This window comes from Eurypyga helias, unplaced genomic scaffold (genome assembly GCF_000690775.1).
Source record: "Eurypyga helias isolate BGI_N326 unplaced genomic scaffold, ASM69077v1 scaffold4569, whole genome shotgun sequence".
NCBI classification, from domain to species: domain Eukaryota; kingdom Metazoa; phylum Chordata; class Aves; order Eurypygiformes; family Eurypygidae; genus Eurypyga; species Eurypyga helias.
The window spans coordinates 1-13,210 of NW_010269961.1; the positions used below are offsets into that span (position 1 = coordinate 1).

General features: G+C 40.6%; 1 protein-coding gene across 1 annotated transcript; it reads left to right on the plus strand.

Annotated features, from left to right (window-relative positions):
- Positions 1-3: 3 nt before the first annotated feature.
- TEKT4 (tektin 4) lies at positions 4-12,950 on the plus strand (the record flags this gene model as incomplete). Its single annotated transcript, XM_010158253.1, has 6 exons — positions 4-495; positions 7,284-7,354; positions 8,781-8,924; positions 9,802-10,024; positions 10,995-11,149; positions 12,677-12,950. Coding segments are annotated over 6 exons (1,302 nt in total), but the record flags the coding sequence as incomplete, so codon positions are not given.
- Between the last annotated feature and the right edge of the window lie 260 nt (positions 12,951-13,210).

Below are 13,210 nucleotides of genomic sequence, written 5' to 3' on the forward strand. Positions count from 1 at the left end.
CCTCAGGCGGTGCCCGCCTCCCACCTGCCCACGAAGGTGTGCGAGGTGGCGCTGAACACGGGGCCCGACTCCTCCAGCGGCCTGGCCACTGCCGGCTTCCGCACTGCCAAGTACCTGCCCCGTGAGTGGCACCAGAGCAACTCTGATCTGTACCACAAGGCCTTTGTCGGCTGCGAGCAGGCCGAGCGCGGTCGAGCTGAGGCCAAGGGCCTGGCAGAACATGCTGCTGCCATTGCCCAGCGCATGCAGCAGGACTCCATGGCCACCCTGGGCCAGCGCCTGCAGGACATATACTTTTGGAAGGTTGAGCTACAGAAGGAGATTGAGGACCTTGATGCTGAGACTGGCCTGCTGGCAGCCCAGAAGCTGCGTCTGGAAAGGGCGCTCGATGCCACTGAGGTGCCCTATGCCATTGCCACCGATAACCTGCAGTGTTGGGAGAGGAGGCAACCCCCGGACCTGGTCAGCGATGAGGTGGAGAGAGAGTTGCTGAAGGTGAGCAGGACTTCAAGAGGTTATGTGTTGTTGGCAGCCCTTACTTAGTGCTCCTCTGGTCTATGAAATGAGGAACAGCTTGGTCAGTAGGTGATAACTGCAGCTCATGAACATATCATCTGGCAATGCACAGAGGCCTGGTGCCCCTTCCTGGCAGCCTGGACTCTGTCTGTCTCTCCTAGGTTTGAGAAGGGTTGTTTAAAATCCTTCCTGTGTTTAAAAAGTATTTCAAATCACATGAGTATCTCCCCTCTCAGACCAGTTCCAAACAAAACCAAAACAGAGGTTTACTGAACCAGGATGAGCATCCTATTTTGGCATTAAACAACTTCTAGCCTCCACTTGACTTAAATTCCCCTCGTCTCTACAGGTTACACTTAAAAAATGCAGTACCCGATAAGCAGACTATTCAGGACCAATGAAATGTTCCTTGCCTGTTTCCATGCTCAGGCTGTCCAAACCTGGCAGTCTCTACCACTACCTTTTACTACGGAGTTTGATGCTGTAGTCTTGCCAAGGTTCAATGGGAGGCAGTGCTCCAACACTGTTCTACAGTGTCTCAACACAAACCATTATTTTAGAGGTCCTGCAGGACAGCACAATTCCTCCCATAGAGAGCTCTTTACTCGAGCTGACACTGTCGCTCGAGTGCTGGATCTTACCTGTCGCTGAGATCCAGCACTGCATGTAGGCTGCCTTCAAAGCTGTTGTAATTATTGTGGCTGCACATGTTACAGAGAACAGATTCTGGGGTCTCACAAACAAATGAATGACTATTTGCCTACAGTCTCCAATATACCGTGAAACTTGTTTCATGATGAGTTACTGATTAAACCAGATGATTAATATTTGTTGTTAGAAAAATATTGAAAAGATTTACTTAGTTGATGGCAGGATATTATGTAGCATTATAGTATCTAGCAAGATTCTGAATAGCAATTGTGTACAGTTGCTGAATCGTAATCAGTATGTAAGAGGTTGTTCCAGTCAAAAATATAAACATGAGAGTTAGTGTATAGGATATTTCAGGGTGTAAATTGTTAAAAAGTTCAGATTACAGAAAAGAAATTATTTTCATCAGCTGCTTATGTTTTAGAGAAATTGTGAAATGTAAGATTTGGAAAAAAAAAAAAAAAAAGTCATTCGCTGGCAGGTTTTCTCTCCTCTATTTCTTTTCTCCTGATCTCAGAGAAGAGTTTGTTCGTTGCTCAGAAGTCCATCTGCTGCTGCTAATTCTTCACCTGAAATTGTGATTGTGTGCTTGTGACGACAGAGCATCAACAGCCAAGTACGATGTCATGAAAAAAGAATGATGTGAGTTCAGATGAGGCGTGTATACCAGCAGCAGATGGACTCTTGAGAAAGGAAGGTTTTGTTGCCATGCCAATGACCTTTGCAGTGCAGAAGGAAGAGCAGTACATAATATCAGAGGAAATCCTTCCCATTTTCACAGAGCAATAGATTTTATGGCAATGGATGTTTGCAAATTGATGTTAAAACGTGCCCTCTGTGGCTTTGCCACCTCTTTAAGCTACTCTATACCTTTCAGTGCAAGAAATCAGGGGATACCTTGTATTTCTTACTCTCTCCAAAACTGACTAATAATTCGTGACACTTAGAGCTGCTCTTCCATGAATTCTGACTGTTCACTGTGCAGATTTCCAAGTTAATGGCCCTGTTCACTGGTAGCTCTGTGTTACAACACTTGCTTATTTGGAGGAGTTATGCAACTTCTACTAAAGCACTGACATATTTTTTTTTCCTGAATGTTGCTTGCTTGTCCAGTTACTTTCTCATCTTAATTCTCCTAAGAAATGGTGATGCAAGGGAGATCAGGAGTAATTTATTTGCTTTCCATGCAAAAAACTAAGAAAAAGAAGGAATAGTTTCCAAAAGTCAGCTGTGTTAGGAAACAGACATTCTTTTCCTTGCAGTTTTAATTAATATTTTTGTTAATTTATATTCTAGGGCATTTTCTTTCCTTTGAAATTCTTCCTTTCCTACTAGCAGCCCAGGTTTGTGTGGGTGTCTTTCTGTGGTGTCTTGGCCGTGTTCCTGCCAGCTCCCATGGGTAGGAGCATGGGGGAATCTGCAAGTAGGGGAGTGCATGTCTGGATGAGGGACACATAGCCATGGAAAAGCTTTTCATGGTACATAGGTTTTGTCCATGGTTCATCAGTCTGCAGCAATGAAGAACATTTCCCAGTTCCCAGAGCACCCTGCAGAGATAACCCTTTCAGCAGCCCCTTGGCAGATGACATTTAAAGACACAACATCAAATACACATATACAAGCAGTTTTGAATCTCTGATTGTCATTACACTTTTATTATCTGTTCAGTAGGAATCACTTCAGATGACTCACAAAGAAAACAGAAGTATCTCTGCATCCAGATAGTATTTGGGGTTTTCCTAATTTTTTGGCACATCATCTATTTCTTTTAGGGATTTTTAATCCCAACTCATCTGTCCTATTTGTTTTGCAGCATGGAGTCACATTTAGATCACCTATTGTGATACATAGACACTGCTGGAATGAGGGTTGTGGGAATATGAGGGAAAGCTCCTTGCATGCATAGTAAAATCAGCTGTTACTCAGTTGTTCATTGACTCCACTCAACAGCTTATTCATCTTTTCTTAATGCAGTTCTGGTTAAGAAGCAGAAGGACACAATTGTTTTTCCAGTAAAGAAAGATCTTTGATGACTAAAAAGAAGATAAAATCTTTCAAACAGAATAATTTTATTTCTTTGTGCTGCTGCATTGGAAACAGCTGAATTCATGAAAAGCAGTACATGCATCTCTTTTGTATGAGGTTTTTGACTTTCATAACCCAGATGACATCGCCCCTGAATCTCCTTTGCATCATTTTAATGACATTTTAGAATGTTTATGTGCACGCATTTAATATTGAAAATGCGAGCCCTAACAAAGGACTTTCCATGTGGTGGTATACTGTCAATAAATCATGTTTCAGCTACATATATACTGCTTTTCAAGGTTATTTCCACAAGTCCCATGTCCAGACTCATTAAGTGAGTGGCAGATGTGACTGTGGAATAAGTGGATGTACTTACATTTGTGCCATTTTTTTTACCCTAGACTCAGAGGCTTGATTAGTTGTGTGTTTGCTTCAAAAATGAAGTCAGCCCCATCTATTCCCTGATGCTGAAGGCGAAGGCATTAGCCAAGATCCTGTCAGCTGTGTAAAATTAAAGCTTAAAAACATGGAGAAAGGATACATATGTATGTATTCCTGCTAACTGCAATAAGGGAGCAAGGAAAACAACAGAATACCATTTCCAAACACTGTCATCTATAGCTTTGCCAAGTGAACCAGTATGCAGCAGGACAGTCCCGTACATAGACAACTCCATTAGGAGTGCAGTGCTAATTTTCAACAGCTGCAGATCATGGATTTTGAAATGACTCTCGGAGACCAGCAGGAAAAAGGCCACTCAGAGAGCTGAGATTTTGAAGCCTGTCACCTGCTTTCACTCCCAGCTGTAATGAATGACAGTTTTCCTGTTACACACTGTTTGGGGGTCTAAATCTAGTGGGATCTGTAAGCTAGCTTGCTTTTATTTGCTGTGTTGATGTGTGGGGCATCTGGCATCATGTTGTTACTGATGGATTGATGCAGCTGGATTTGTAATCGAGGGCGACTGCACAGCCTCCCTCATGGGGTTCTACCAGTTCCTCTTAGCTGCTCTCACTGTCATTCTGGCCCTGGGTGCTGTATTTAGACATTGCTGACATCTGCAAGTCACTGATGTAAAAAGACAGGCTGCAAAAAAGAAGAATTTGTAAATTCATGAAAGGCACAAACATCTGCTCTTAAATATTTTCTTTGCACCATTAATTAGACACTTACAAAGTCATGAGCTGGGATGGTTTTATCACTAGATTTGAGAAAAATCCAACTTTTGCATCATAAACATTAAATACAGTAATAAAATAAATGGCACGCTAAACTATAAAAAGTTCTCTCCCTGTTAATTGACAACTATTCGTAATAACAGAGGTTTATTATTGGTGTTAACTGTGGAGAAGACAGCTGAAAAGAAGCCAAGATCACTTCAGATTTGTCAGTATTTCATTTTAATAGACAGCACATGAAGACATATAGAGGCAAAATAAGGAGAAAGAAAGACATTTCATCCACCAAGTCCTCTCATGACCTGAAGAAATACAAGTCTCGGTTAATGTCCTCGGAACCAGGGATGATGCTGGCTACTTTCACATGCTTTTCCTCTCTTAATGCAGAGTGGGGCTTCAAATGAATTGCCAACATGGTTCTGTGCATAAACTCTGTAAAGGTCATCTATTCTGCACTTGCTAAACGCCAGATCTGCACCCAAGATTTCACTGTGGAATCACCCACATTTTTATGGCTGAAATCACAAAATCTGGGAGAGCTGTGCTCCTGGCTGTAGCTCTCCCTGCTGTGGTTGTTGAGGGAATTTACTCTGCAAAGAAAACGTGAAGGAGCAAACGTGGCATTTTATAAGTCCTCCATGTGGTGTACGGAATACCCAGCTCCTGGTCCTCAGCGGGCAGGGTACCTGGCAGGTGTCCGTGCACTGTGGACCTTCTCCCACGGTGATCCCACGGGCCAGCCTCAGCTATGGGTGGGCAGCAGGCTGGATTGCACCACAATGTCTCACAGTCCAGACAGGATTGAGGGACCTAGATCAAAGGATCTTCATCTTCAACCTAGTGCCACAGCTCATCCAGGCATCCAATCTGCCTTTTTAACTTTTAAAAGTTAAGAAAAATAATTTAGTAGGGAAGCATTGAAAATTCATTGTCATTTACGCCTGCTTATTCAACTAGTCTTAGACTGCCATTAATTATGGGAACTGTATCTTCATTTTTAAAGGTCATATTTGAATGCATATCTCCCCACCAGGGAACCCACTTTTATATTTTATTTTAGGGCATTCAACAAGGGAGTTCTTTATTTTTGCATTATTTCACTCTTACTTAGCTGGTGACAGAAGGCTGTTCTCAGGTGAAACTGCACAAGTTACTCACAGGAAACTGCTGTCTGTTTATTTACATGGAAACTGACTACCCAACACTCAATAATATCAATTGCTATAAACATGATTCCGAGTACTGGATCTTTCTAACCTTTAAATCCTTTTGAATTTTTACTTTGACAACTCTGCCACTTTAATACTTCCTCCCTGCAGAAAGTGAGTTTTAGTGTTCTCAGTTTGTAAATTGATAACTTCACCTATGTATTTCTTTTAATTGTGCTCTTTTAGAGCCTTAAAAATAGCATTTTGTTTCCAATCACGATTGTTCTTTTCAGTTTAGAATAATATGATTTTTTTTATGGTCCCTGTTGGTTTCTTACACTGCAGGGATGTACACACTCATTTATTGGTCAAAACCAGTACAAGGATCATCGAGTGCCAGCAGTGTCCTGGGAATAAAATTTATCAGTAAGTGTGTACTCCCTTAGCTGTCAGCGGATGACTGTCATTGATGTAAACCAGCAAATTTAATTAGGAGATTTTCATACACAAAAGCTCTTTTTAATATCCAAGCCTCAAATCTTAAATTCCTTCAAATAATAAAAAAGAAAATGCTTGCTGGACTGGCTTTTACATAATAATATGCAATCACACCAGGTCAGTAACGTCACTTCATAGAGCATTGATAGTTAATCCCTAAAGCAGCATTATTGCCGTCAAAAATGAGCACTAGTACTTTTTGTTCAACAAGAGATTATTAGAAAGTACAGGGTTTTTTATTTTATTTGATCACATTTGTGTTTAGATGAAGATTTCTGCTAAAACCAGCTTGAGCTGAAACTTCAGACGTCGAATCCATTATCAAGATGATGCACAGCTTCGTGACTTTGAACAGTCATGTCTTGCAATTCTGAGGTTGTTGACCCCACAAACAACATTGCATATTTGAGATAATTCTGCAGTCCTTGATAGTGTCCATCGTCAGAAGCAAAAGAAGTTCTGGAATAAATAGATGTAATAAAAAAATTAAGTCTGTGTCATTGGGTTGGTATTATGACAGCTTTCCTATTCCTAAGACCATAGTTTAGAGTAGTAACTTCTATTTTTAGTAAAGACAAAGCATTCAAAGGAGGCAGGCCAGCAGAAGATAACGATACTGCCACTCCTTTGTCAGACAAACTGTATTTTTGGAGTTCTGCAAGAATCTGATGGGAAGCCTCTCCCTTGCCTACAGATAAAACGCTACAGAACCAGGCAGCGGGCTCTGAAGGCATCTGCAAGGACTCTCCAGGTTCTGGAAGCCAGTGCCTTGGCAGAGAAGCTGACCTGCTGTATCACTCCCCTGTCCAAGCAGCCTCTGATACCTGAGTTTGTGCTTGCAGGACAGTGTCCTGCTCAGGTGTAAAATAGCACCTTGTGTTTGTGCAAGGCACTGACTGGTGTCCTGCTCAACATCATGCTGTTGCATTATTTTTCCCTGCTTCAAGGCTGTGCAAGCAATTCAGATATTCTGTGTAATCTGATAGAACATAGACTTCTTCAAAGAATACAGACAAACTGTCAAAATAATGAATTCCTAGGCTTTAGAAATATTCCAGGTATTGCTGCCAGCGTAGACTTACAGCTGAGTTACCTCAGTATCTGCTAATTCCTCAGAAAATCATGTCTGGCAATAATAGGGTAAGAGCTCATAATGAGTGGAAGATTTAAGTATTTACCCACAAGCGCTGAAATTTGGCAAATTGCTCTGCAGGATAGCACGTACTGCTCTGGGTATCACAGAAGTCTCAATGTTTTTATCTAGGAAGCTGAACTTATCAGAAATATCCAGGAGCTTTTGAAAAGAACTGTGATGCAAGCTGGCAACCAGATACGGTAAGACATTTTTCACAATACCTCAGTAGATAATTTAGATAGCCAAATAATTCCTGGCATATAGGAGTACAGTGCCCGGTGGATAAAGATCTTACCAGCCAGGCTTATGTACCACGTGGATTCCATTTAAACCTAAAAAGAGGTACTCAGTGGTGAAACTTCAGGATTTTCAAGTAGGGGGGAGTAAGAGAAGAGCCATGTGCTAAAGCCATGCTTCCAGTATGAGTTCTCTCATTTTCCAACACTAAACTTAGGTGCAATAAAAGTGTTATCTGGGTATCACTCTACCGCGTTGCACCTTGTGATATATTTGTAGTATAGGCTCTTTTAAAATAAGTCCTTTTAGAGATGAGTTTTTTTACTGCCAGATGTCAGTATGAACTTAAACCATGAAGCTTCACTCTACCTTCTGTGTTGGTATGGATGTTCATTGCATTTCAAAAGGAATATTTGCTTTTAATATATAACAAGCCCTTTAGAAAGATGTTACCTTAATCATAAGGTGCATCAGTATGAAGGAGTTAACTGCTAGAAAACGTGGTAACTTAGTTTTTAAAACTTTTTAATCTGCTCCAGTTTGTGCGATTCTATGAGATTAAATACTCTTTTTAGAAAGAATTTTTATAAATGCATAATAAATGAATAATTTCATATAAATTTATAATTTTTAGTACCATTTAGTATCGTTGGCCAGCAGAGTCTTTTTAATTCCTTAGGTGAGAGTGCCACCTGGTGTTAACTGCTCATAACGACCCACTGCCTTTCTATTCTAAAGTCATTCTAATTAATTGGGTGACGTGCGGCTCGTTTCATTCACAACAAAGCAGCAGTTTTAACTCTGAATGTCATTGTCCTTGTGTTTTCCAAGGGCAAATTACACCGTCTGTGTGCTGCAGGCTTTGAAAGGCTGGATAGGATGGCTTGGAGAAGATATAGCGTCATTTTATGGAGGTCTTAAATAGAAGTTGTGCTCAATATACTAGTGAAAGAGGAGGATGGATCTTCTACTAGCACTACCTGATGTCTTATGGGAAGAGTGTTCTGTTGGGCAAACATCCTACCTGCTCTCCCCATAATAACTGCAGCTGTCGCCACAATCGAAAAAATCCTCTGTGTTTTAGGATTATTATGTAAAATCCAAAATCCAACAACTCCTTTGTCTCAGGCTATAAGAGCGCTAAGCCTTCAGTAAGCACAGAATAGTACTGAAGGTCTAGGGTAATGGTTAACACATCAGGCTTATTGTTCTTGCAGATAATTGTGGGAGAGAGAGTTTGGTTAGGATTTTCAAAGCTGAAGGGAAAGCTTATCTTCTCATTGCTCGTTTAAAGACAAAGGCTCAGAGCCTAGCTTCAAAAATGTCTGTGATAGTTCTGTTAAGTGTATTGTTTTCCACTAACAATGTGTGATAACAATGACTTTTCAGATTAAATCGAGATCACAAAGAGATTTGTGAAATGGACTGGTCAGACAAAGTTGAAACGTACAGCATCGATGATAAATGTGGAAGATACAACAGCCAGAGCACCAACATCCAGTTCCATCCTAGTTCAGTGAAGTTTGAAGAGAGGTGAGTACTTACTGTCATTAGCTTCCACAAATAATCCTGGTAAGATACAGTAAATCCTTGGCCTCAGTGAAAGCTGTAAAGCTTCTCTGAATTAAAGGTGTGACTGCTGCTGCTTTGGGCACGCACAGTTGTAGTTTTAAAAGAGCTACATGGATAGTAATGGTAGTGCTACCATCTCAGCATGGCACACCACTGATGGCAAAGTTGCTTCACTATATGCAAACTGAGCTTGTAGAAGTTTTTCTTGGAAATAATTGGCTTTATACTTTAAAGGCTGATCTAAATCTATTCAGACTTACCATGTGACATTGGCAGGCATGCCATTCTTTTGGGAAAGGCAAGTGCTGCTTCCTGTACACAGAGAGGATTACTGCTACAATAAATCTTGCTGCTTCCCCCTCCCCTTGGAGACAGTGTTCATATGAGGCAGTGTCCCAAGTGCTACGCAGTTCCTTCTCAGCAGAGCAAAGTATAACCAGAGACCTTGTTTCTTTTTGTTCCAAAGTAGACACAGACTGTAAAGCATGAATATAAAAAAGTGTTTATTTGCTGGTAACATAACTGTTGTGCTTGCACAGAAAACTATGTGCATACTTTTTTTGCCATAGTAGTATTAGCTAAAGGTGGAAGAACTTGGGATGATTTTGTGTCATATATGACTTCCCTCAGAAGCCACAAGGGGAATAGAAGTGTCAGTTTTATAAAGGATCAGTCTTCTTCCTTCATGGTAAGCCCAGACTGCACGCAACAGTAAAACCAAAGAGAAGTTGACAACACTTTTGCAGGGAGAGAACCAGCTTCTGATTGTCTTCTGAAGTGCAACTTGAACAAAAGAGCAAGGTTCCTATTTGTATACACAATTCACCTCTTCTTCCAGTGCCTCAACACCGGAGACATGGGCCAAGTTCAGTCATGACAACATCTATCGGGCAGAACGAGAAAAACTGGCATCCATCAATCTTCGTGCCTTGATTGACAACATTCTTCATGACGTATCTGAGGACCTGAGGATGCAATGTGCTGCTGTTAACGAGGCTTTTGCCAAGCACTGTAAGGAGCTGGACGATACAAAACACAAACTAGAGCATCATTTGAAAAAAGTAAGTGTTGTTTTTTGAATGCTGGCTACAAGCGTGATAGTCTCTTTTGAGAAGGTCACAGTAGATGTATCCTCTGGAAAAAATGTCTTAGTCCATTGCAAGTATTGAATAATGTTTTGTGTCAGCTAGTATCTGGTAAGAGTCGTCAGAGTTGGATTTTGTCTCCAGTTCAGCTTTTTCTGCCATCTGTTGTGCTCCTCTAATCAAGAGATGGACTTAAATATGAAGAAAATCAAACACTTTCTTCTATGCCCAGCTGAACTAAAACCTAAAGATGTGTAATCAAGGAGCTGATCTTTGGGCCAGGATTCCCAGGCTAGCCTGGCTACCACTTTTATGGCATGAAAGCCACGCTGTGCTGCAGTCGTATCAGCAGCAGCAATTCCTGGCAAGTCACAAGAAGTGTCTTCAGCGTCTTCCCCTTCTCCAGTGAAGAGCAGCTCCTACTTTGATGTTAGGCCATTGGCAAGTGTGGTAAAAATAGTTCTTCCGTAGCATCTGTTGGGTGATGACAGCTAGGTAGACTTTGTTCTTTTCATGTGTGTCTTTGGTTATGAGGGAGAAGGGATTCAGAATTTCCTGTCTTTTCCATTTTCTTCACCCATACCAGAAATCCATGCATTTTCAGGCTGATTAGCAGTTCTCAATCTCATTCAAAATAACTTGATTTTTTCTCGGAGAATTTAAAATTAAAAGCAATTCATGGAGGTGGGATGTGTTGTCAGGAGACATGGAATAGTTTTTGAACAGGCTGCAGAATATTTTTCTGCTTCTTTTTAGACTGAGTTTCTCAGCATAGTAGAAATTAAGAGCTCAAACCCACCTTTCTACTTCTGTTTCTTCTACATTCTGGTCAAACAGGAGGTCAAAACTCTAACTGATTCGCTAGGACCATGTACAATGTAAACCATGCACAGAGACAATGTGCATCTTCTTTTAAACACTTTGTTTTCTTGGGTGTCCTCTTTAGGTCCTTGAGCAGATTGGAGGTGAAGAAGCTAGCGTTGCTGCTCTCAAGCAAGCTATCAAAGACAAAGAAGCCCCGATGAAAGTTGCTCAAACAAGGCTGTATGATAGGTCTTTTAGGCCCAATGTAGAGCTCTGCAGAGATGAAGCACAATTCAGGTAAACACTGTCCATTCTATCCAGAAGTGATGTTAGACAGGTTTTGCACTTTATATTGGCAACACAGGGCCTGTTATTAGCTGTTATTAGTAGGCTTGCTTCTGATATAAGTCAGAAATTATTCAATTGACTGAAATCACTGTGAGGAAAATATCATTTTAACCTGATATATTGACAATCAGAAAATCTATAGACTCAACTCTGCCTTTTGTCTCCACACTTTTTTCTCCAAACTGTGTGGTTTCTTTTTGATTTCGATGATCCAAAACAATCTGACAGCATGTGGATCACTTGCAACCCTTTTGCTTTCAGTGGAAGTTCAGCACCAGGTGGACTGTGTGCAGAATGAATTATGCTTGAAGTGCTGAGAATGTAAATGGGCCGCACATATTCATAGTCTGAGACAAGTGCTCAGTGCTAGGAAGCATTAGGCTGGTGGCATTTGATTTTCAGTAATAATCCGTTTTAAAACTCGAGGTCAACAAATCCTTTCAAATTAAAGGTCTGAGTGTCACATTTGTCAGTTCTGATCTCATTATAAGCTTTGTAATTGATTCTCCTCCTTCACATTTTCCTACCCTTAGGAAAAGTGGGGAAGCAGCTTTTGCAGGCTTACATTATCCCTGTAGCAAAGGTGCCTACTATTCAAAGCCAATATGCTGTTTTTTATACAGTGAGGAAGATGTTACAGTTAATCCAAATGCCTTATACCACCTCAGGCACACTTATTTAAGGTCCTGATTCAGCAAACCATCCATGTGCACACTTTTCAGTATGTACATTGCCTTTAATGGGATTTAAGGACACATGCAAGTTCTTTGCTGAATGGGCATGTGTTTAATTGCCAAGCTTAGACTGTTTGTAGTTACTCAGTTTGCATAGTACATGGGGATCTTGTTTTCCCAGGAAGTAAATATGTGCCTTCTCTGCAGGCAGATTGCAGTAAAGCACCTAATTCTTACTGATTTTCTTTCAGTTGAAATGTTGTGCTGCTTTAAAAATGGTTTGCTGCTTTTTTATTAAATGGTGTGCTGCTGCTGCTTTAAAAACTTATGTGCTTTTAAAGACTGTTTTCTGATCTCCGGTGCAAGCGTCATCTTTATTACTTGAGTTTTTAACCACAGTGATAGGTTTCATAGCAAGTGATGTCTGAGTGCAAAAACAGGATTAACAAAATGCTGATGCAGTCAAGCTGGGTGACTTACCCAACAATTTCTGTCCTATAATTCTTAGTACAAGAGTCCTACAGAGTGGGAGAAAGCGAGGATGGATAGTTCCACTGTCCTTAGTGGTAAAAATCTTGTAAAATTCTATGTAAATCATGGGAGGCTTCTGTACAGAAGCTGTGAAAGTCAACTTTGCTTTTGGCCAAGTATGTAGGACCTCTCTGAGGTCCTTTCTTGTGGAGTATTATGATTCTGTTGAGTATTATGATAGCTGTTGATCTTTATTCCCATATTTCATATATCTCTCTGAACACCGACTGGCTTCTGCCCTCTTTTTATTATTTAATGTGATTCTCTTCAGGTTGATCAGTGAAACTGAAGAACTAATGGAGTACATTGAACCCCTGAAGGAAAAACTGCTGGAATCTGAACAGTCTCTGAGGAACCTGGAAGACACACGGATGAATTTAGAGAAAGAAATAGCTGTGAAAACAAACAGTATTTTTATTGATAGGCAAAAGTGCATGGCCCATCGCACACGCTACCCTGCTGTTTTTAAACTAGCAGGCTACCAGTAGTAATCTCTGTACTAACTATGGAAAGTCTGGAAGAAAAATGTACTCTAGAATGTTTCATATGAAATACATGGATATACACAGAAGTACTGTATTCACTGTTATTTTCCATTATTTGGGATAATATTTTTATTGATAGGCAAAAGTGCATGGCCCATCGCACACGCTACCCTGCTGTTTTTAAACTAGCAGGCTACCAGTAGTAATCTCTGTACTAACTATGGAAAGTCTGGAAGAAAAATGTACTCTAGAATGTTTCATATGAAATACATGGATATACACAGAAGTACTGTATTCACTGTTATTTTCCATTATTTGGG